Below are 24,472 nucleotides of genomic sequence, written 5' to 3' on the forward strand. Positions count from 1 at the left end.
CTCCACAACTAGACTGAAGAACAAAAGGACAGCAACTTGTCTGTTCCCCGTCCCCCAATTTCCCAATAAAAATCTTTAAAAAATCTTAAAAAAAAAAAAGAAAAAGAAAGCCCTTCTGTTGAGGCTCAGTCCTAATGGACAGGCCGTCAGTTTGTAAGCTCATGTGCCCTCTGTTTTTGTGTTTTAGGCAGGTGGGCTCCACGACAGTCAGGCCTTCCGTAAACCACCGCTTCAGCGACGATGCTATAAGTTACAAGTCTGAACATTGGTGTCTATGGATCTGCTCTGACTCCTAGAGCCTGCTTATGGGGGAAGGTGAGTTGCTGTAAAGCATCTTTTGTTTGTTTTGTTTTAACTAAGAATGTATATGACAGTCAGACTCACCCTTGAAAATGAAGTGTGTTCCACCTGGTGCCATCTGCATTTTACCCGTTTCAGTCTGTGACGTGGTGTCTGCTGGGAGTCGTGCCAGGGAGAGAGACAATGAAAGGGGGGGTTAACGGAGAAAGGCAGTCGGCGCTGTGATGTGATAACGTGGGAGCCGCGTGCCATTGGCTCCTGAGAGTCACACTGCCTTGCGGTGGCGTTCGAAGGAGCTGGTCTGAGGCTGCGGGAGCAGGTCTGCGCGGAGGCGGAATGTTTCTCCACAGCTCTTTCCTTTGGATTTTGGAGGAATGTGGGAACCCTTAGAACTATTTTCTCCTAAGGGTTTCCTGTTTCTGCCCCTCGACCTTCACCCGGCCATTTTGTAAAGAATGCTGACCGGGGAAGCTGTTGTCAGTGGCTTTACTGGTTCCTGTAAGGGAGCACCAGGCGTACACAGGGCCGCATGCTGAGCACTGCACGCCAGCCTGGCCCTGCGGACAGTCCTGTGTGTGCTGGGTGTAGGAGCATGTGTGTGCACATGTGCAGGAATGTGTTGTGTGCACACACGTGTTCTGTGTGCTCCTTCATGGTCCTACACCCTGACGTCCAAATGCTGCATGCCAGGCCTCTCTGCCAGGCTCTGAGCCTGCAGGACTGATGCTCCCCAGCTCCATCATAGCTCATTTGTCCTGCATCTTACATTAGGAGGGCATTGCCAAAGTCTCTCCAGTACGAGGTCTGACAATTAAGTTCGTGAACCCATCCTAGAAAAAGTGCTACATAGCTCCTTGCTGAATATCACTACTGTCACCTTCAAAGTCCTCCCCTTGGGAAGCTATGCACCGACGCCAGTGCCTAGTTCACCCTTCAAAGCAATTCTGGAACTCTTTCCGGAATGGGCATCAGAGCTGTCGTCGTATCACGCTTGATGTCCTGAATGTCATCAAAATGTCTTTCTTTCAATATTTCCTTTATCTTCAGGTAAAGAAAGAAGTCATCAGGGGCCAGATCAGGTGATTAGGGAGCGCGTTCCAATGCAGTTATTTGTTTGCTGGATAAAAACTCCCTCACAGACAGTCGTGTGTATTATCGTGATGCAAGAGCCGTGAATTGTTGGCGAAAAGTTCAGGTTGTCTTAACTTTTTCACACAGCCTTTTCAGCACTTCCAAATAGTAAACTTGGTGAATTGTTTGTCCAGTTGGTACAAATTCATAATGAATAATCCCTCTGATGTCAAAAAAGGTTAGCAACGTTGTTGCAACAAGTTGGTGAGCTTCTCAGACCTTGTACATTCAAGAGTGCTTTACTCTCCAATGGTCATGACAGGGACACTGAGCATCTGCTGTCAGCTCTCTCACTTATTAATCCAGATCACAACCAAACTATCTGTAGGTTCTGAGTTAATGTACCTCCCAGGTGGTTGTCAAAGAAACATGTGCATCTTTAAAAAGTCACCAGACTTAGTAATGAGGGTCACTGGGCCCCTGGCCCGCTGACTCTGAGTTGTTCGCTGTTCCTCTGAGCACCAGCCCCTTGCCCACCCCGCCCTGATGTTGTCTGTCTGGTTTTGGTTTGTTTTTTAATTCCAGCTTAGCATTTTCATTCCCGCGGCTCTGACCCAGTTCCATAAGCCTGTGTCCTGTGCTGCTTTGGTCTTTGGTTTGTTCTTTCTCCCACCGAGGAAGGTTAAAAGCATTGGTACCTCAAGGCACCTGTGTGGCTGCGCGTCAGTGACGGGTCACGGCGGACAGCAGTTCTGCTCTGGGCTTGAACGGGAGCCAGAGGCAACAGCTCCTTTCACATGACTGGCACGTCCCCAGCTGTGGCCAAGAGCGAGGCCGGTTATGGAAACCAGAGCTGGGGCTGACCAGGGTTCTTTGGTCACTTGGGAGGAGGGGCTGGGAGCACCCCCAGGCCAGGCTGAGGCTCACCCCAGCCAGCAGCCCTCGCTGGGAACTGAGGGGCCCCCTGGCTGGGCTCCCTGCACCCCTCCCACACGCACCTGTGCTGGGGAGCCCTGCATTGCTTGTCGGTCTGCCCTCTGCCCAGTGCCCACATGCTCAATGGCCTGGGCATCTGCCCCATGTACGGCGCAAGACATGGCCACAGAGAACCCACCGCCATGGAGGAGATGACCAACCACTTGATCCAGCACATTCCAGGGAGCATGCGGCCACCAGCCTAGTGCTGGCCGACCGACCCCGGGAGGTGCAGTGCTCCCAGGCCTGCCTCCCCCACCCCACCCCCAAAACTGCCCACAGTCACGTCCTCAGTTCCCGCCCTGTCCTCTCAGCAGCATTCAGCTCAATGGCAGCTTGTCTGCCCCTGGCGCCCTGGCTGCCACTATCCCCCCGTTTTCCTTGACTTCGGGGCTATGCCACCTCGTCTCCTTTGTGGTCCCCGCACCCCTAGCGCCTCCTCTTCAGCTGGTGACCCTGGTCCCTCGCGTCCCCCCACACGCTGCTTCCTTTCCTCCTCAGCTCTTGAGGGTTTGCCTCCTTCCCATCTGCCTGCGCACAAGCAGGCATGTCCACTTGCAGTGACCATGCATCTCTCTGTCCCCTTGGCCTTGCTGTCGCCACTTGCCCACCTTGCACCAGGCCTGCCCCTGCCAGACCCCGACGTCAGTGCCCCCCCCACACACATTCTCTCAGTGCACTTGATACCGTCAGTCGCTCGGTGGTCAAGAGTGTGGGCCCTCGATGACCCAGGCATTATGACCACAAGCAGGCCATGTGTGACGGCTGCTCTTTCTGGAAGAATAAGGATGGGTCCTTTGCTGAGATCTGCTGGGAGGAGTGAACTGGCGACAGTGCCGGACACCCCGAGCAGGGGCCGGCTTACCGCTCGCTGCTAGCACCCTCCTGAACGCTAACGGTGGCGTCCAGGTCTCGGGCACCAATGACAGGCCCTGCGCGGGGTGCTGGGGATATACAGCTGGCTGAGTGTCTGTCACTGTGTCAGAGCTGCACGTGGGGGTGTGCTTTGACACAGAAATTTTATCCATAGATCTGTATTCCAAGGGAACCAGAGTGGGACAGGAAGAGGCACCCCAAAGATTGTTAAAACACTTTAATGGAACCACTCAGAATGCGGCACACAAGCATAGCAGATCAGTTACATTCTTAGGCATAAAAATGGGGGTTTGGTCACTATTATGTAGATTTAAATATGCTGAAATAGAAAAACATTTCGTATTTAATGTGAAGTCAGAAAACAGGACCATCATGGGTGGTTTGGTCCTATTTTTGTTAAAAGTACAGTAAAACATGCCTACTGGAAAAAAGTCTGAATAGGAAGACTTCAGAAAAGCTCACTGTCACTGGTGGTCTTTCTGGGTAATTACAGGTTAGTTTTTGCATTTTCTGCTCTTTTCTGTAATGCACATCCGGTAGTTGTATTATTTTTTGTTTTTTTCCTGTAAGGAACCATCAGGCTGCCTGGTCAGTGCAACCTGCGTGACCCCCTTTGTCTCTGCACCTTTGCTGGTGTTAGAAAGTCACTGCTCGTTCTGTGGGTGCTGCGGCGGCCAGCTCGGTGCCCCGGCAGCACACACAGCTGTCCTCATGGCCAGTGATGGCACTCTGCACCCATGTTTTTACCATTGCCTGCTTGTGTTATCATTTATCTGCGCCTGATTTCATGTGAGATGCTGAGATCAAGGTAACAACTCCATAAAAGTGGAGCTGGAGGGCAGCTTTCTCGTGCTTGGGGACAGAAGTGCCAGTCCTGGTGGGTGGACCAACGAGCATTCTGCGTGTCCTCTGGAGGTGCGGGGTCCCGTCCACCCTTCCACCCACGCTGCCCACATCAGAGCCCTAGCATCTGGGAGGCTGGCTGTCAGGGACGCACGGGCTCACCCATGTCAGAGCTTCTGTGTGCGGGTGGCTTCTAGGGCTGGACCCAGAAGCTCTGGATCACAGTGGAGCACTGGCAGTGGGGCCGTCTCAGGCGCCTGATCCTGGTGGGAATAGCCTCCCTTGCAGTCCCAGGCGGGAGGCCCGTCCACGGGCAGTTAGCTGACAACACAGTGATATTAAGAGCTGCGTTTTGATCAGTACTGGCCCTTCCTTTTCCAAGGGCTGGATGTCCCACGGGCATGCCGATTTGTGCGGTGGCCCCTTTTGGGGAAAGGAATCATTGAAGTGACAGCACGTCCATGCCAGGCACACCCTCCAACAGCATGAGGGGAGTTGGGCGAAAAGTAGGTCACATGTGCCTGGTCCCATGTCACGAGGTTTCCAACCTGAGGCCAATGGGATTTGTAGCCTCCTTCGGTTTAGAACAAAACACCACTCTAATTTTCTCCTTTCGCATTTCATCTTCTCTAAACGGGGAGAGTGACCATCTGTCTGATAGCCACATCCAGCCGGCCCTGCCCGACCTCCAGCCGCTTTGTTCTGAGGTAAGGGGTCCTGGGGGCTGGCCGAGGCTGCCCTGGCGAGGAGGACAGGCTGAATGCAGGGTGGGGACAGGTCGTGGCGATGTTAGGGGCCTTGCTGCAGTGCTTTCCTGGGGACAGGAAAGTGGAGGTGGTAGCGTGCTTACAGATTTAGACATTTAGGTGATGGCATGCCCATTAGGTCCCTACCTTAGTGATGCGGTTCCTTTCAAGGGTCAAGGTCAGCCCTTAACAACCTAACGTGAAAGTGTCATTATGGAGGAAAACGAACACGGAGCTTCACAGATGTTGGTTGTCGGTGATGTGGGGTAGGTGTGGGAATGTGATTCTCACCCATGGAGACGCGGGTCGCCCCCGGGCAGTGGGGCCCTGAGCGCCCAGGGTGGCGAGCACCTTTGGTCGAGAATGTTGACCTGTCAAGTGAACGGGTGAGCTGTTGGCATCCACTTGTATAAAAGCACCTTGAATGCCACATGTCAGAATGAGGCTAATACTTGTATATTATTACTGTATGGAGAACATGCCCTTTTGGACTTTGGTACTTATCTTGAGAAGCAACATAATTCTTTTATCTTTGGGAAGGCTAGCGAATGTGATTCCTTTGTGAAAAGCAGATGTGGAATGAACGTATACTAGTTTAAACATGTTTGTAAAACTCACCTGAATTTTGTAGCTTATAAATAACAAAAGCTCATTTTTTGCCTGTCCTGCAAATAAACTAAGGTATTCCGTTAGTTCCAGATACTTCAGGTGAACATACTTTGGCAAGTAATGAGTCGAATATAAAATGTGTGTAGTATCTGCATGGTGGGCTGCCCGCTGGGGCTGTATTTAGGCAAATTATATGCTCCTGTTTAGATTTGCTGGGAAAATTGTTTCCAGGACCAAAGCCATAATGGAATTTGATTTATGTTCTATCAGAAAAAAGTCTTTTGCCCTTCATAGATAAAATATTTAATATTGGTATTTTAACTAGCTTTCCAGGAAACATGGGTCCATGGCCAAGTTCATTGAAGTAAATGTAAACACTTGAGATTATAAATTACTCTACATTTTGGAGTAATTTGTTACCTGGATGCCCCCTTGGTAACAAAAGAAGCCTTTTTCTTTGTGAAAGTAATTCCTGTGGAATGTTCCTTGCTTAGGTGCCTCCAGTTCATTTCAGCTGCGGGCTTTGCCCGAGTCTCGTGACATTTCTAAAGGGTTCTCTCTCTTAGCCACCTTCCAGCGTGAAGAAAGGGAACGTTTTCTACTGTTTTATTAGGCTAGGACAAACAATTTCAGTGTTTTTCGCATGTATGATTATAGACATTTCTTCTGTACCTGGGCTAAGTCCCCGTGTATTTTGATGCAATTTTTAACAGTCTATTCCTGCAGCACTTGGCATGTGACCCCATGACAAGGATGATATGACCACTCGGTCATGTTATATGGTAGGTAGCAAGGCTGAGACACTCAGGCGCAGCCACCCTGTGAGCTCATGTTAGTAAAAGCATAAAGTTATACCCCAGTTACTTCCTTTCGGGGACGAGAACCACTGTCCCCACCCGTGTTCTGGGATGTGGGTTTCCCTGCTTATGGGAGCTGACTGTAGTTTTTCCAGAAGCTGCATAAATACAGCGAGCGCTGCAGAAGCAGCTGGTAGGAGCCCTTTGCATTTCCCAGAAATCTGTTCTAACACAAAGCAAGGGTCACCCTGGCCTCTGTGCCTGCCGGTCCCCAGTGCACATGTCCTCCCCTCACACTGACCTGGCAGGGAACACACGGGGCCGGTCTCTTAACAACACACCCATCATTTTTGGCCTCGACTCTTCTGGGAACTGAAGTCCACACAGTGGAGTTGGGACTGCCTGGCCTTCTGCAGGTCCCCTCCGACCTCACCGCTGTGTGTACCTGTGGGGTGTGCGGTCTGTGTGAGACCCCCGGGCTCTGCATGAGAGCAGAAACCCACCCACTGTAAAGCAGACTGTCACCATGCGAGGAAGGTTTGGCGCCCTGAGCACACCACAGCTGGGGCTCTTGAAAACACATCTTCATTGTGGCTGGGGGCGGGCCTCAGAGGTCAGGGACTGGAGGCCGCCAGGGCTGTCCTTGGGCAGAGCTGGCCCTGCGTGTCCCACAGGAAGAGCACTGGGCTGCCTTCCCTGGGTGTCAGCTGCAGTATTTTATGAGTAGTGCAGGTCAGCGGATCTCCAGAGGGTCCTAGACCATCCCCATCACCTGAGAACTTCCCGGAAAGGCAGATTCTCAGCTACCTGTCCCCAGACTGCCTGGGTGGAGCCTGGTCTGTGACTTACCAAACCTTCCAGGTGATGCTGATGGCCACGTAAGTGTGAGAGCTCCTGGACTGTCCACACAGGAGTGAAAGTATAGATGATGGTCACTGGCTCTTGGCGCAGCGGCATGTGACCTATGGACATGGTGGGTTGCAGGCTGCGCAAGTCCCAGCTGAGCGAGCAGCTAACGATCCATCAGGTCAGATGGGGGCCGGGGGAAGCGTGTGGTGTGGCCTGGGGTACAGGCCGTCCTGAGTGCTGAGTACTGAGTCCGTGTGTGCCTGCACACCCAGCAGGACCCCAGTGCTAAGCAGTGCCCCTCTGCCCCACCGCCGAGCAGGAGGCTCACGGAAAAGCAAGCGAGAAGGGACATGGCGAGACTGGTCCTGCTCGCTGGGGCTCAGGTGGAAGCGGAGGCAGCACGGCAAGGGGGAGCAGCTGGGAGAGGCCCAGGACGGCCGATGCCTCAGGGCGCCCTCGCCTGGGACGGGGGTGGCCAGGGGGCCGCAGGAGCCACTGTCGTGTGCTGGCGTCTCCAAGGGCCTGGCTGAGGTCAGGGGTCAAGCTCCGGAGAGACAGCCGGTGACCAGCTGAGAAGCCAGCTGTTCTACCCTATCCCTGAGCCCTGGGCTCAGTCCCCTGAGCATGCAGCCCCCACACTAAGGTGTATGTATGTGGGAGGGAGCTGCCTTTGTTGAAAACAAGACAAAAGAACCTAAAAGGGAAGAAAAACTATGGAAAGACAAACTGCTGGGTGCCAAATGGAACTGCCAGGCAGGCCCCTGACCGGGTGGGGAAGTGGCCCTGGGAGGTGGGCTTGGCTTTGTTCTGTTTTCTTTCCTAAACGTGCTGCTGTGTGCTAAAGCAGTGGGAATGGACAGACTGCTCAGCAATGTAGTGGTGTGGGGTCAGCTAGGTACTTATTAAAAACACCCGATTTAGAGCCTCTGCTCATACTGGACACCATATCTGTGACACGGAGTAACAAGAATGCGCAGAAAACGGATGTTGAGTTTTTAAAACAGCCTTTGTCGGGGTAGGGCAGCCCGCGGTGCCCGCCCACACAGCTGCTCTGGACACCACCATGCCGGGCCTCGGTGAGGGGACCCGGCCTGCACAGCAGCAGCTTGGGGCACAATCCACGGTGCTGCCACAGTGTGAGCGCAGCCCCGTGGACGCACCTGCACGTTTTAAGTGCAGTGCGGGAGCGAACCAGGCATCCAAGACGACAGTGCCCCGGAAGCATGCTTAGGGGCAGCGAGGTGTTTGGGGCCCCTGTGCCCTCCGTGGGCGTGCGTTCATGCTGTGTGTCTAGACGTGCACGGAGCATCCGCGTGCAGACTTGAGAGAGCAGCATGTCCCTGCGCAGACACGCACACGGCGCACTGCAACCCATCGACATGAGAAGGGCCACCCCGTGGCGGCGTTCCTGCCATGGGGCCCCTGTGTCTGCGTGGCCAGTGATGCTAAGAACCTGACTGTGTGCACTTTACTGCTCGTCAGGCCTGCACTTTACAATCTAGTCACGGAACACTCAGTGTGATACGTACACAAAACGCGATGGTGGTGTGTGTGCTGTTTGGAAATGCGAACCCCCGGCGGTGGGGGTTCTGGGTCACTCTCCCTCTGTCTGCGTGTCTGTCAGAGCCTCTAGGGCCCTGGGGCCCAGCTGTGAGGGGCCGCCCACCACCCTCTGGGTCTCGCAGCCAAGCGGGCCTGCCAGCACTTGCCTTTTAATTCTGTGCTTCTTACTGCTTTTAAAAAGGATCCTGTTGCTGATACAACCCAGCCTTTTAAAAGCCACCAGTCTGGGTGACCAAGAAGTGCCTATCTTTCACTTTCTGAGCTTGAAATTGCCACCGAGTCTCCGGAGTGGCGTCTGGGAATAGACAGCTGGCTCCAGCAGGCGACATCCTGAGTTCCAGAGCTCCCTGCCTCAGGCCGGGCTGGGGCACACAGCAGGAGCGCTGGCCTGTCCCCTGGCAGCTTTCACAGCGTCCGCCTCCAGGACAGTCGCCTGGCCAGGCTTCCCTGAGCATCACCACCATCCCTGTCCCCATTCCCCACATGCAGCCGCCAGGCCCTGGCTCTGAGGAACTGGGAGGCGTGCTGGTACCCAATAGCTGAGCAGGGTGGCAGTTGGCCCGGGCAGGTGGGGGAGCCGCTCCTCCGGAAACTTCAGGTCCCCTGCAGCCAAGCCCTTGTTGGCCGCAGGACCAGACCCATCTGGAAGTCCTGTTTGCCTCTGCATTTGTAACTCCGCCTCTGCGCCTTGGCAGTGGCAGTACCAGCTCGGTGGTCACACACTGTCTGTATCTTCCTCCGACACACGCAAATAAAAACAAACCAAACCCATTGCAAGTAAATTAAATGTGTTGGCTGCTGCGTGGGATTAAGGGTCCATTAGGGGATTGAAGTCAGGGGATTAAATCTTATCAGGAGCATCAGCTGGGGAAAGCCTCCGGTCCCCCCGCCCCGCCCCCCACCCCGTCCTCTGCCCCCCAGTCCTCTGCCCCCCAGGCGTCCTCGGTCAGTGTGAGTGCTGCTGCGGGAAGGTCGTGACCTCGCTGCTCTGGGTCTCCTCCACTGAGCTTTCCAGGGCCTCTCAGGTGCTCGGGGGTCGTCTGCAGCTCTCCCCTCCCTCCTCCAGGGACCACCTGGGGGCTCAGACTGTGCCTAGGGCTCCCTCCTGCCCGACCCCCAGTGGGCCCTCTGCAGGGTTCAAGCCCCTTAGCACAGGTCGGGGAACGTGGCGACAGGCCCGCCACTGCCCTCTCGCTGTCCCCTGGCCCTTCTCTTGCCCTCGGCGTTCCTCCCAGGACACTGTCAGTGGGCAGGGCAGTTCGTGCCTGAGAAGGGATATGGTAGGGGCTTCAGGTGTTGGGGGGGCTTTAGCCCAGCCAGACCACAGGTCTGAGCGTGTGTTGGTTTCCAGAGCCTGTCCCCAGGCCGCCGCCTCCTGTGTCCACAGTGGGTCTTTGTGAGTCTTTGTGGCCCAGCTCCATCCGGAAGGCGACCCAGGCACCAGCCTTCACCCTGGTTTATCAAAGTTCACCTCGGTTTATCAAAACCGCTTTCACATGGTGCTGGGCCCAGTTCCCAACTCATGGTAGTCTCAGCTTTTTAATCTGATTTTTTGTAGTCCTTAGGCGTATTTTAACCTTGAATTTTTTTGGTCTTTTTAATTTCTTATTTAAGTTGTCTTGCTTTTTTCCCCTGAATTTATTTTTAATTTTTAGTTCTCTTGTTCTGTCTCTACCTTCTTAACCTTTATAAATTCTCCATTTTTAACTACTTGAATCACTAATTTTTTTTCAACTCCCGTTTTTATTCCCCTTAGAGTTTTACTCACATTTGTTGTCTTTATTTATTTATTTATTTATTTATTTATTTATTTATTTTGTTGTTGTTGTCTTTATATTTATTTCTCTTCTTTTTTTCTTCAATTTTCTCATCTTTCATTTGGGAAGATTCTTAATGGTTTTAGCTGCTGTAGTGTCTATTTTTTAAAAAAAATATTTTAAGCAGATGCCATTTGTCAGTGTTGTAATGACATTATTATTCAAATATTACGACACTGAAAGAAATGACCTGCTGACCCGTGTCAGCCCGCTTCCCTGACATGGCCAAGAGTGCCTGGGATTCTGCCTGTGACACTGGATCCTGTAAGCACATGAGCCTGCAGATCCAGGGACCCGCCAGCAAGCAGCTGAAGTGGAGCTTGTGACCCGTCCCCTCCTGCCACACCCGGACGCCACAAAGACGGGCGTGCTCTGCAGACTCAATGCCTGTGCGGTGGGCACAGGACCGGCCGGGCTGGGAGCAGTGTGGTCTGGCTGGAAGCTTCTGGGCCCTGCGGTCACTAGGCCCTGGCCCTTGTGCACGCACAGGGTGGACAGGGAGGCCGGGGCCTGGGCCAGGCTGCCTAGGGCTGCGGGCGCTTCTCCACCCCTCCGTGTGCCTGGGCAAGCCGCTCGCTGCCTCTGGCCCTGTGTCCCATCTGCATGCCATCGGTGGGCTGTTCTTTTGGCAGTGTTGCCACATCTCTGTGCCGTGCTGCTCTTATTCTAGACACTGAGATGACCCTGTGTCCCTTTTGGGAAAGGAGAACCCCCTGACACCTGAGGGGCTCTCAGCTGTGCACACCCCAAGAAGACACCCAGTAGGGACGGGGCCCCAGGCGGCTGCACAGCCCTGGCCCACTCCCAGAAGGACGGGCGTCCGCTACTGGGCCTGGCCTCTGTCACCTGCCTTGAGTCCCCTCACGTGAGAAGACCCTCCACTACAGAGGTGCCTGCCTCACCCCTTTCCTGTCCAGGTCATAGGATGGGCCCTGCTGCCCTGACTGACCAGTGGGTCCAGACGGTGGCCGGCCTCCTCGTGGCCACTGTGGGCTCTGGGCTCACTATGGCGCCCAGAGCCCCACGTTCGCCAGAGGAGGGACGGTCTCCGTGTGTTCTTCTGGGGACGGTCCCGTGCCACCACTTGTCATTGGCCTGTGCCTCTTGCCAGGGAACAAGAGGTGGTGGCCTCTGCAGCACTGCACATGGGGCAGGCAGGTGCCAGAGGTGACAGAGAATACTGTTCCTACTGCTGTGTGAGCACCTGGTGACGCATCCCCAGCACAAAGCAGCCCTCAGCTCCTATGTGGACGCGGGTGTGGACATGTGCGAGGTCAGTCTGTGCAGGGTCCACGCAAACCAGAGCGGCCCTGCCCCGGCCTGCTCCTTCACAACAGGCCGGCCTTTGTTTCTCCTTAAAAAGCTCAGTACTCAACTCGCCGCAGCCTCCTTTGCTTTCTGTGCTAATAGCGTGCGCAGCACCCTTTCTTTCGTTACATTTATCTAAAATTCTTCCTGAGTCCCACATTTCTCTTGGCACAGATCACCATCTATGTCCTTTTGTTGTAGTAAAAGCTGGAATTAAGAGCTCTATGCACCCCCTCCCCAGTTCAAAAGGGTCACAAGGGCACAGATTCAAAATCAGTGCTTTGCTTTTTGGGGGTAGACTCTATCTTTACTGGACATTTTCCTTTCCCTGTCTCCCATCCTCCCCTGCCCTCCCCCGCTTCTCCTCCTCTCCCCCTCTGCCTCTTCCCTTCCTCTCCCCTCTCCATAGTGGCTGTATGGTTTTAGTAAACGCCTCTCGCAGCTGTTGAAGCAGGCGCGTGAGTGTGCTCAGAGCAGGGCTCTGGAGCCTGCCCCCGGCTGTCCCAGTTCCCCACTTCCCAGCTGTGACCCCAGCCCCGTGTCCAGGGTGACGCCTTCCTTGCAGGGCTGTGGAAGGACTGTACCTGGCGCATGGTAATCACAGTGTGAGCATTAGGTTTTGTTTATTATTATTTGTGTGGTTATTGAGTTTCTCCTCTGCTTTGCTAACAATGCGGACAGAATTCCTGACATGTAATCATGCATGCGTTGCAAGAATAAATGTCCTTACAGCCCTGTGTATTACAGTATTCAAACCTGCTGATGCTGTTAGCATTTGATTAGAGTATTAGTTAGAATCTCTGCCGCTCCGAAGCTGGGAGCACCAGCGTGCGCCCACCTCAGGAGCACCAGTCTGAGTGGGAGCAGCAGCTGAGCCTTCCGGGGCTTCGCGGTGGGGTCTGCGTTGTGTTGTGTCAGCGTCCTTGTGTCCAGCCTGTGACCATAACCTGCATCCCCTCGTCTCTAACGACGTCAGCTGTCCTTAGACGCATTCATCAGCTGCTTGGGATGTGCCTGGGCAGGGCTCTGCTCACTTCTCCATGGGCAGTCTATGCTGAGGGACAAAATGAGGGGCAGATACCCACGCCCACTCTGTGGGCCCCTTTCCTCTCCTAACAGAAGACCTTCCTTGTAACGCGGTCCAGTCCTTGTATCAGTCTTTTTGGAACGTGGAGCGTTTCACGCCGAGTCAGTCTGTCCTGGTCCCCACTTGATGCATTAGTATCCTGTTGTCTTCTCACGTAGGAATTGATTGGGGGCGGACTCCATGGGGTAGGACTCGGGGTTTCCTCCTGCGCCTGCCGGCCCTGCTGGCGAGAGCCATGCGTGCCCCTGTCTCTGATCGTCTGTCCTGGTCCTTGGTTGCTGGTCTGTTCCTGTGCCCCTGTCACACGGACTGAAACTGCTCTTGCTTTCTGTTAAATGGATCTTCTCACTTGGTCCTTTCTCCCAGGAATGTCTTGGCTACACTTGACCTGAGGAATTTTTCACGTACATTTTAAAGTCGGCTTGTCTGTGGAACTGACTCTGCAGATCGGCGTAGAGTAAGCTAACATCTTGGATGCCTGAGTGTTCGGGTCCACAGCATGGTGCACTTCTCTAATTCTTAGGCCTTCTTTAACCTCTCAGAAATGTTTCATAGGTCTCTGCATAGAGCTTTTACAACCTTTCCTTAGATCTATCCCAGCTCTGACTTTTTTGAGGTTCTTGTAAACTGAACCTTTTTTACAGATTATATCTTCTAGCTTTGCTGTATAGAGATGTGTAATTCCAGTCACCCTGTTAAGCCTGTCCCTTCTTATAATCATTGGTAGATGATTCTGGGTCGCAAGTGCCTGGTCTTATCGTCTGCACCCGTCTGTGCTGGCCTGTCGCTGTGTCATGGGGGCGCTCGCCTGGAGAGGGCCTGTGGGGCCCTGAGATTCAGGGAGCCCAGGCCCACAGTGGGGTGTGCGCGTCCCCACGGGAGGTTACAGGAGGCGGGTGCAGGGCGGGAGCACGTGATCACAAAGTAAGTGACTACACCCAAGCAGCTGCCATCATAACCCCACTCAGCACATCCTTTTCCCAAAGTCTCCTAGCGGGTTGGGGGGCATCTCAGGAATCGCTGTCCCATGGGACCAGACAAGCCCCTGTGAGTGCAGCAGCCAGAGGGTTTGCGATGTCTGTCCCCGGGCTGGTACCCTGTGACATCCAGGGGCACCCTCCAGACATCGTGGTCGTCAGGTCGGGTCCTGGCCTCATTTGGCCATCGGGTCGGGCAGCACAGTTCTGACCCTGCTGTCACTATCACGCCACCATCCATCAGGCTGCATTGGGCCAAGTCCCAGGACACGAGAAAGCCCCAGTGTGCGTCAGCAGGCCCGTTGGTGGGCAGGCCCATTTTCTGTCATTCTCTCCAACTCTTGATGACTGGCCCATACCTGGCTTTTCCCTGTGGCCTCAGACGTCTTCCACCCAGGGCGAGGGCAGTGCAGTGGATACAGGGACCACTCCCGGGCCTCACCCCCTTCATCTCGTTGACCCTGGCGCCACAGAAGCTCTTGTTTGCTTTCTTCCCGAAGAGGGATTTGTGGGTCCCGATTTGTCTGGAGCACACGTCTGGGGGCTGAGGTAGGGACGGTAGATTTCCAGTCTTGGAACTGCCACCATCCTGGCATGCAGCCTAATTTCTCCACCAAACTGAGAGCCACTCAGATGGGGTGGGTGTGCTCCACCGTCCTGCACCCCGATGTCAGCCCACTGGTAAGATCCGAGCTCAGCCCAATGTCCCTGCTGTGTCTGGCTTCCTCCTGTGGCCCAAGGGTCCTCAGGAAGATACGGCACGTGCAGACAGACGGAGTGCCTGCTGGGCACATGAGTACGCAAGCACGCCACCACAGGGGCAGCGGATGTTAGAGCCAGGACCAGGCCTGGTCTTAGGAAGCCCGTCTATCTCCACGGCAAAGCTGCTATCCCTCTTGAATCTGTGTTTGCAGTAACTGAAAGAGCTGTAAGAGATGCCTGTGACCTGGCCACACCCAAGACCCTGGGCACCCCCCAGAGCCAGGACTGAGGGATGGCTGTCCCTCCGAGAAGGAGAAAAGCTCCGCAGGGCTCTGCTGCAGCCTCTGGCTCCCAGCCCCCTCACGCCCGTGTGGACACGAGTGACAAGCCAGCAGCCTGTACAGAACGCTCACCGAAGTCAGGTTGTGTGAGGCCTCAGCATCTCTCCAGTGCTAGCTGCGGCTGGCAAGGGCACGACAGGACAGAGCTGTCCCCCCTTCCATGGCCCCAAGGACTCTGAGGGAGCCGGATGCAGCTAATGCGCTCTGGTGGTTTCCACGGCCCTGGCTCCCGCGGCCTAATGGAGCACTGAGCTGTGAGACACAGCAAATCAGGCCCGGCTCGCCCTGAGGTTCCTGCCACAGCCGCGTGAGGCCCGGGGTGCAGCCCTGGACAGCGCGCAGCTATGGGCCCACGGCGGCCGTGTGGTCCTCAGACGGCCATTTGCTGGCAGGATTCCTCCTTACCTGGGCGGGAAACCTCATGTTGGAGACAACGGGTTGGAACACTTGCAGGGCGTGTCATGTCAAAAATACTTCTACTTTAATATCCAAATCTGTTTACTTCCCCCTGGGAAAAAGCCTCACAACTTGGAAGTTACGTGCCACTTTCAACCATGAGACTCCCCTTCAAGTCTGAAACGATGTCCTTGGTTTTTCTGTTTGACTAGCATGGAAATAGCGTTTACCTGTCTGGTTGTCAGGAGCATGGCTCTGGAGTTGGTCGGCCAGTCATCATTCAGCAGCAGGACGGAGGGCACTTGGTATGTGAAAGCACCTGGGCCTGTGCTGGGTGCTGCTCCCAGCTGTGCTGACAGTGTTTATTTTACTAGAATTCTGTTGATTTGAATATTCTTTTCAAAAAAGAATGATTAGAAAATTTGTTTTATCAGAATTTCACTAAGTAGTACTTACTGGTTCATAAACAGATTTTACTAACTTAGTAAAAGATCAAATGTGGTTTTGGTACTGGTCAAAATGGAGTAAGCTTCCTCTACCAGCCTACATCATAGTTAATGGTGAAAGACCGATGCTTTCCCCTAAAATCGGTAACGAGACGAGGATGCCTGTTCCCACCACTGCTGCTGAACAGCATGGTACGAGTTCTGGCCGTACGGATTTGGAAGGAGGAAGTAAGCCTGTCTCTATTTGCAGATGACAAGATTGTTGTCATTGAAAATCCCACTAAAACTATAAAAATCTCCTAGAACTAATAAGCAAGTTCACTTGTTTAAGAGCCCAAGGTCAACACACAAAGATCAGCAACATTGTGTATACCGTCAATGAACAATCAGAAACCAGAATTCAAAACACAAATCATTTACAGGAACTCCAAAAAGTTTTATACCTGCTATCCATCTAACAAAATATGCACAGAATCTGTATGCTGAAAACTACAAAGCACTGATGGGAAAATCAAACAAGACTTAAATGGCAGACAGGGTATCCCTTCATTGGGCCACTCAGCATAATAAAGATGCTGGTGGTTCCCCAATAGGTCTATGGGTTCAGTGCAGTTCCTTTCAAACTCCCAGCAGGACTTTGTACATATAAACAAGGTGACTAAGTTTACACGGAAACTCAAAGGAACTAGTTCACCCAAGAGAATTTTGAAAAAGAATAAAGTTGGAGTAATTTTAAGACACTGTGACAGCAATGGAGACAGTGTGGCATTGTTGCATAGACAGGCACATGCATAAAACCAGAATCCAGCCCACGGTTCACCCACACAAGCACAAACATCTGAATTCTGACAGAGGTAATAAAGCAATTTAACACAGAAAGGGCAGTCTTTTCAAGGCAGGCTGTTGAAACTGTTGGATATCTATATACAAAAAATAAACGAAACCAAAAACAAACCTCTTGACTTAACTTCATACTTGATACAAAAATTAACTCAAAATGAACCAAATATCTAAATGTAAAACTGTAAACTATTTAGCAGAAAATATAAGAGAAGGAGTTAAGCACATCTATGAGATAAGAGTTTTTTTAAAAGCCATAAAAGTTAAAATTGAGGAATAGCACTTCGTCACAGAAATGTTTGCTCTGTGAAAGATCCTGTTAAGATCTGAAAAGACAAACCCGAGATTCAGAGAACATCTGTGACTCACATCCAACAAGGCCTGTACCCACCATGTGTAGAGAGCTCGTTAAGCTCCACAGTCAGGAAACAAACAGTCCAGTTAGCAAATGAGCAAAAGACTGGGGCAGACACTTCTCCAAACAGGACGCGAGTGGATGGGAGACGAGCACATGAATAGCCGTTGGGCATAGGAGAAAGCAAACTAAAGCACAGGCAGACATCGCTGCCGTCTGGTAGCCAGCCAGCTAGTGTGGCAATGCTGACGACCCCAAGGGCTTGCACAGAGCAGCCAGCCGGCATGTCCACCCTGGTGGGGACAGGAGGTGGTGCGGCCACTCTGCAAATGGTCTGACAGCTTCTTACAAAGCTAAACGTGCACCTCATGTACAGTTCAGTACTCATAGCCCTGGGTATTTGTCCCACAACAATGAAAACTTAGGCTCACTCTAAGGTGTGTGCACTGTTCCCAGCTGCCTTCATGTAACTGACAGACCTGGACGCTACCAGTATCCTTCTGGCCACACAGACCGTGGTGCAGCCGTCCAGTACAAGGCTGCTGGGCCACAGAGATGGGCACACTTTTGCTCTGTGCCACCACTTGGTAGCTCTGAGAGCACTATCACATTGAGTGACAAAAGCCACTCTCAAACTATCCCATTTGTTTGGTTGGATTTATGTAAAGTTCTTGAAATGACAAAACTGTGGTGATGCAGAACAGATCAGTGGTTGCCTGGCATTCAGGTTGGGGACAGTGAGTGACTACAAAGGGGCAGCACACAGGCCGCTCTTCACGGTGATCCTGCTGGTGAAGGTGGTTTGAGAAATCTATGCATGTGATAAACAAAGGTGTATAAAGAACTGGTGCCGCTGAGTTAACAGTGTGTCACCAACATCAGTCACTGGTGCAGATCATGTCCTGCAGCGAGCGTGTCAAGGATACACAGAAATGGCATGATTTTTGCAAGTACTCATGGATCTAAGGTTATTTAAAAATTGTACACGCCTATATGCACATACATTAGAGTCGACAATTTTTAAACCTGCGAATATAAAAAAAGTAAACTGTGTAAACAAACCAATTCAAAGTGAGAGATTATCAGACTGGACCGAAAAAGCAAGATCAATCTATGTGCAGTCAGCCAGACACCACCCTGAAAGCCAGTGCTGTTGGCAGTTTAAAAGTGAAAGGACTGAAAAAGTTGTATCATGTGAACACTAGTCCAGAGCAAGCTGGAGCGACTACGCGAATGTCAGATGAAGTCTTAGCTCAGAACGAGGAAAATGACCAGGGATAAGGCAGGACAGTGCATGCATACAAAATAACCAGTTCCCCAGGAAAACGCATCCGCCCCAATGTACATGTATCTATCAGATAACAGCCTCGAAATACATGAAACAAAACCTGATAGAGGGGAAGAAGGAGAGGACAGACTCACAGATTTCAGCTCCCCTCGCTCGGTCACTGATGGAACAAGAAGACGGAGTGTCAGCAGGGTGAGAAGTGCTGAAGAGCGCAGCCCCCTGGGCCCCGCAGGCTGCCCTCCCCGCAGCAGAAGGGTCTTCATGTGCACATGGGCTGTTGGCCACGGGAGACCATGTTCTGTGCAAGAAACTAAAGCCTAACGAAGTCAAAACAGCTGAAATCATAAAAAGTCTACTTCTGTCCACTGTGGGATTAAACTAGAAACCAGTAACCAAAGGTAACTGCAAGTCAAAAGACACGCCTCTAAATAAGTTACTAGTCAAAGAAGATCAAAGGAAATGAACTGTTTTGAGCTCACATGTATACATTTGTAAGATACAAGGAAATCAGTGCCTCTAGTGAAATTGATACACGAAATGCTAACATGAGAAAAGGTCTCCAAACAATAATCTAAGCTTCCACCATAAGAAATGAAAAGGAGCAGAAAAAGCAAGCAGAAGGGTGGGAATGGTAAAATAAGGCCAGAAACTAGAGAAACTGAAAACAACCAAGCCCCGTCCCATTGGACCAGCTCAGATGAAAACAGGAACACAGTCCCGGGGAACTCAGAGTGTGGCAGTGGTTTGTTTTGTTTTATGGGGCTGGATTCGCTTCTTTTTTTCTCGGTGTTTTACTGCACCGTTTACTGGCCTTAACAAGACGTGTTCCTTTTTGAGTGCCTCCTCCGCCCTCTGCTGGGAACTGGTGGGCTTGCAAATCACACTGAGCTGGGAAGGAGGGTGGAGGGGATGGAGGGACGGCCGCCTGGCTTGGAGGCGGGAACAGGTTCCGTTGTCCCTGCCCGGCTGCTGTGTCTCTGGCTCTGCCTGGCTAGCTGGACCTTCTTTTGCCCCGCAGGGAGCCCCTGGCGCCCCAGCACACAGCAGGCCCCCAGCGAGCCCTCAGTGACCAAGTGATGAGTGAGGAGACGAGCGGACTGGAAGAAATGTACTGTAATGGTGCATGTCTCAGGAGTGTCCGAGTCTGGAAACCGCCAGGTTCTGGCCCACGGTAGCCGTGGGAATGGAACTGGACCCAGTGCTCATTGTACGTGCTCACCCAGTCTGTAAATCCGCACTGAGTTTGGCTGCCCTCCTGGGCTCCGAACTGGGGGTTCAGTGTTGAGTGAAGGTGCTAAGCATGTCCTTTGCCCACAGTGCGGCAGGGTCAGGGCTGTGGGGAGAACAGGGCCCAGGAGGATGGGCGCTGGCAGTTAGGGGGTGCAGGTAGAGGCTGGTAGGGAGCAGGCAGGCCGGCAGGCAGGAGAACTCAGCCTGTCTCAGGGAGGGGAGCTAGTGGGGCCAGGTGGGGTTCGGAAGAGCTGGGGGTAGGGGCAGTGCCGTGAGGAAGGCTGGTTGAATTGCTCAGGCCGTGGGAAGAGGCTGGAGGATTTCAGCAAGGGGAGAATGACCCGATTTGAAGGTCGAAAGGCCACTGGCGATGGGAGGAGGACGGTCCTCCTCCATGTGTCCTAAGCGAGCCATGGCCACAGAGTGTAGCTGGAGGGAGGCTGTGTTCTCTGAGCTCTGCGTCCAGGACCAGCGGGCACCCCACACCGCTCCTCTGTCTGCCCTGGAAGGAATGGCTGCCGAGTCTCTGTGTCCCCGGGGGCCTGGGGTTCAGCACCTACAGCAGGGCTGTGAGGCCTTTTTCCCTTGTTTGTAGTGCTTGGAGGCACCATCACATTCCCACCGCAGACTGGGGCAAGGCAACGTAGGCTTGTGCAGTTCCTAGAGTTGTGGGTACCCTTGTGCACTCCCGAACACTCCATCCACATTCACGGGCCCTGAGCTGTGAGGAATGGCCGATGGCACACGGAATCCCCTGGCCAGGCCTGCACAGAGGCCATGTCCTGTGCTGCTGGGTCCCGGAGTGACCTGCGTCTCTCCGGGACGGGTTGAGGCCTAGTTGTTACTAGAGATTCTCAAGGGACATGCCTGCCACAGACCCTGTGGGCCCCACACCCGTACAAGCTGAAGCAGGTGCCCCGAACACCTGTGTGTAAGCGGGTGAGTGTGTGAGTGGGTGTGGAGGGCGAGTGTGCGGGGGTGAGTGAGTATGAACAGATGAGTGTGTGAGTGGGTGTGGGTGGATGGGTGAGTGTGTGCTGGTGCAGGTCAGTGGGTGAGCGCGAGTGGGTAAGGGAAGGGGTGGGCCTCTGACAGCATCAAAGCCAGGAACTTGGTCACAATGCTTCCCTCAAAGGGCTGGTGATTTGGGCTCCCTGAATTTTATTTTTTAAGTAATTTCCAGGTCTTTGTACAGTGTCAAGATAGTTATTTTGTTTGAATTATCAGAAGAATTATTTATCCCTTAATCGCTTGTGAATTGCGAGTTGTCTGGTACAATCTCAGGTCGTGGTGGCTACTCTTTTAAAATAAAATTTTGTATTTCGGTAACTGTAGGTTCACATGCAGTTGGAAAGACATTAGATTCCATGCACCTCTGTTTCCCTCAGTGGTGACATCTAGCAAACGACAGCGGAAATCCAGAACCAGGATGTTGATGCTGATACCAACAAGATCCAGAACATTTCATTTCCACGAGGGTCCCCATGCTGCCCTTTCATAGCCACGGGCATTTCCCTCCTGTCCCTGCCCCTCCCAACCCGGGCAGCCACTAACCTGTCCTCCGTCTCTGTCCTTTTCTCATTTCAGCAATGTCACACAAATGCCCATACAGGGTGTAGCCTCAGGGGACTGACTTTTTTCAATTGGCTGATTCCCTGGAGATTCACCCCGGTTGTTGAGTGCATCAATAATTTGTTCTATTTTATGGCTGACTGGTGTTCCATTGTGAACCTCCCCCCTGGCTCTGCCCTGCGCCTTATGGTCACGAGTCTCCCTGTCCCCCACTTCTTCACCCATCACCTCCCCCAGTCCGCCGGCCTCCCTTCCCTCCCAGCCCACTGCGCCTCCTGATTTCTTTCACAGGACAAGAGCCGGCCATGAGCACCAGGTCAGGGGGCTCTGTGGTTGGTGTTCCTGTCGCTGGCAGCCTCCTGGAACTCCTGACTGATAGAAGGGGAAGCGCTGGGGGGCATTAGGACCAGTGGTTCCCAAGTGTGGCTTCACTCAGGAGGAATGTGAACAACCTCAAAATGCTGCGTCTCCTGGAAGAGGCCCTAAGGGGACACACACACACCCCATCCAGGTGACTTCAATGCCTAGGCCTCCCTGCTCTGTCACCTCAGAATGTCCAGGTGAGCCTCGGGGTACCAGGTGACTCAGGGTACCAGGTGAGCACTGGGCAGGGCCACCCCTCCCAGACTCAGATCGTGCAGTTGCACCATCCTCTAAGGACAGGGCACCTGTGTGACTGCTGTCCTGGACAGGTCTTCCGAGAGCTTCCCCCGGGAGCCCTCATAGCCGCAGGTGCCAGAGGCTCCACACTGGGGAGGGGGCCCCCATGTGAGGTCTGCGTTGTGGGCCCTCCTCCTGCTGTTCTGGCTGTCACCGTTACCATAGTGATCTGTGGACAAGCCCGTCCTGTTTGTCAGTCTTTGTAGGACAGCACATTGCCTGCTGCTTACTAATTGCCAAGGAAATACTTGGTGAATTAACTAATTCCCAGGTACCTAAGAGGCAAATTTCAGTCACCTCCGTGCATTTATGGGTTGCTGGAGAAAGGGGCCCAGGCTCCGTGCCTCGTGGAGAGGGGGCGTGCCACATCCAGGCATAGAGAATCGATGAGAGTTCTCAGGTCACAGATCCAAGAAGCTCAAGAAAGCATAAAAATCATGAGGAAACCATTGCACAGTGCATCGTAATCAGTCTGAGCAAAGCCAGTGATTAAGAGAAAAATCTTTAAATGTGCCGGAAAAAGGCACGCTACCTGTGGCGGACCAGAGGTGAGACTGGAGGGGGCTTCTCGTTCGGGACAAGGTGAGTAAGGGGTGAGGACAGCATCTCTCCAGGACTGTCGACCGAGAATTCTCTGCCAGCTGAAATAGCCTTCACAACCGAAGATGCAGTCAAGACTCTTCAGACAATCAAAAGCTGAGAGAATGCATCCCAGAAAACTTACATGACCAAAAATATTAAGGGAAATTCTTCAGGAGAGGAAAAATGATAGCAGGTGGTTTGACTCCACAGAGGAGTGAAGCGTTCCATGGTAAGAATGAGACATTTTCTTGTTATCTAAATCCCTTTAAAAGATAATCAAGTGTTTAAGTGAAAAATGGTAATGTATTGTAGGGCTTATAACAGGCAGGCCTTAAATGTGTGACAGGACAGCTCAGGCCAAGCACAGAAGCAGAAGCAGACTGCGGAGAGGTCCGGTACTTTATGTGAAGTGCCAGAGACCACTGGACATTGCACTGTAGTAAGTCCAACCCGAAAGCAGCAACTGTGATGATGAAACAGAGTTATAACTAATAAGTGGACAGAGGAAGTAAAGTGGCATCATAACATGATGCAGTTAGTGCAAACGGTGACAGAGAAAAACCTGTAGAAATGGGGGACAAAGAACAGATGGTAAATACAGAGAATAGAACGATAGATTGGAACTCAGCCGTCTTGGCAACCACTGTGAATGGTTGAAACAGCCACCTAAAAAGCAGAGATAGTCAAATAAGATAAAAGGAAAGCAGGTCCAACTGTAGGCTGCCTACAGGAAACTCACTTTTTAACTACACAGACACAAATAAGTTAAAAATAAAAGGTGGAGGAAGATACACCATGCTGACACACTAACCAAAAGAAAGCTGGGGTCGCTATATTAACAACAGACAAAGTGAGTTTCAGAGCCAAGAGTATTGCCGGAGATGAAGACTGATGTTTCATGCTGATAAAGGAGTTGAGCATCGACAGATCACAGCAGTGCCAAATGCTACTATGCTAAATAGCAGCTTAAAAATACACAAAAGCAAAAGCCGATGGAGCTGCAGGAGAAGTGGCCACAATGGCAGTCCACGACTTCAGCGTCCTGCGCAGTGCTCCACAGAGTAAATGGGCAGAGCACCGCAGGGCTGTGGGGGCTCGGGCAGCACAGCCCCCCACCTTGCTCTCGCGGACGCTTGTAGAACATGCCACCCTCACACGAGCATCACATTTACCAAGATGGAACCCATTCTGCTCCATCAGCAGGGCTCCATACATTTAAACTGTCTCAAGCATCACAAATATGTGCTCTAACCACACATGTTCATGTCTAGTGTTAAATTAAACATTAACAAAAGAAAGATATCTCAAAAATCTCCAAATACCTGAAACCTCAATAACACACTTTGAAATAGCCCATGAATCAAAGAAGAAATAAAAAGGGAAATCTGAACGCATTTTGAAATGAGTGAAAAAAGCACAAATATCAAATTGGATGCAGCCAAAACCATACGTAGAAATTTATAGAACCAAACACCTGTACTAGGCAAGAAGTAAGGTTTGAAATTGATGCCATCAGCTTCTTCCTGAAGAAACTAGAAAAAGACGAAACCTTAAACCCTGCGTGTACCCGTCGGGATCTGCTAATGGATGGGATGGGGCAGAGGAGGGAGGGATACGCCTGAGCACTTGGGTGGCAGGAGTGCTGAGGCAGATGAGGGACAGCTGGGGAGACGTGCAGGTCAGGAGTTCCACACGAGCTGAGGCGCATCTGTGGATTTGGTCAGCATAAAGCAGCATTTAAAACACAGACGGGTGCCCCTCCCAGGCCCTGTAGAGGGACCAAGCCTGTTTCTCTCCCCCCATTAAATGAATTGAAAATATAATAAATCCCCAGCACTAAAGAGAACAGAAGGAGGTGAGAGAGATCTGCACGTTTCTAAAACACCCTTCTGACTTTTTGTGGGTGATTGCGCCCACAGGAGTCTGGCAGCTGCTTCCCGCTGAGTCCCCCGTGCATCCCAGGCAGCCGCAGCCCCTGAGGTGGGAGCAAGGCCCGGGCACTCTTGGGGTTGCCAGTGATGAGTGGGTGTCACAGGGCCTGGCAGGACTGCCAGAGGATGATCCCATGCCCGCTGAGAGGCCCACGATCCCAGGGGAACCACCTGCCCAGTGCCACTCGCAAGCCGCTGAGTTCTTCAGGGTCAAGGGTGCTGAGTCGCAGGTGACTTTAACCCCTACCCAGGATTGCTTGTTCCCACCGTCCTGCAGAGGGCACTGTGACGCTCACACGGGGGTGAGGGGG

At 52.5% G+C, this 24,472-nt stretch overlaps 1 protein-coding gene across 22 annotated transcripts in view; it reads left to right on the plus strand.

The window, feature by feature from the left end:
- Window positions 1-24,472, plus strand: part of PCBP3 (poly(rC) binding protein 3) — a 180,251-nt gene that overhangs the window by 121,438 nt on the left and 34,341 nt on the right. For 20 of the 22 annotated variants that reach the window (XM_019628034.1, XM_019628031.1, XM_019628036.1 and 17 more), the window contains one exon: window positions 188-315. In XM_019628034.1, coding sequence (XP_019483579.1) covers window positions 306-315 — 10 coding nt within the window. In that variant the 5' untranslated portion in view covers window positions 188-305. Of the gene's footprint in view, window positions 1-187; window positions 316-4,344; window positions 4,773-24,212; window positions 24,392-24,472 lie in introns of those variants that run through there. The other 2 variants (XM_019628046.1, XM_019628048.1) reach the window with 2 other exon arrangements.

This window comes from Hipposideros armiger, unplaced genomic scaffold (genome assembly GCF_001890085.2).
Source record: "Hipposideros armiger isolate ML-2016 unplaced genomic scaffold, ASM189008v1 scaffold_745, whole genome shotgun sequence".
In the NCBI taxonomy this organism is placed as follows: Eukaryota; Metazoa; Chordata; class Mammalia; order Chiroptera; family Hipposideridae; genus Hipposideros; species Hipposideros armiger.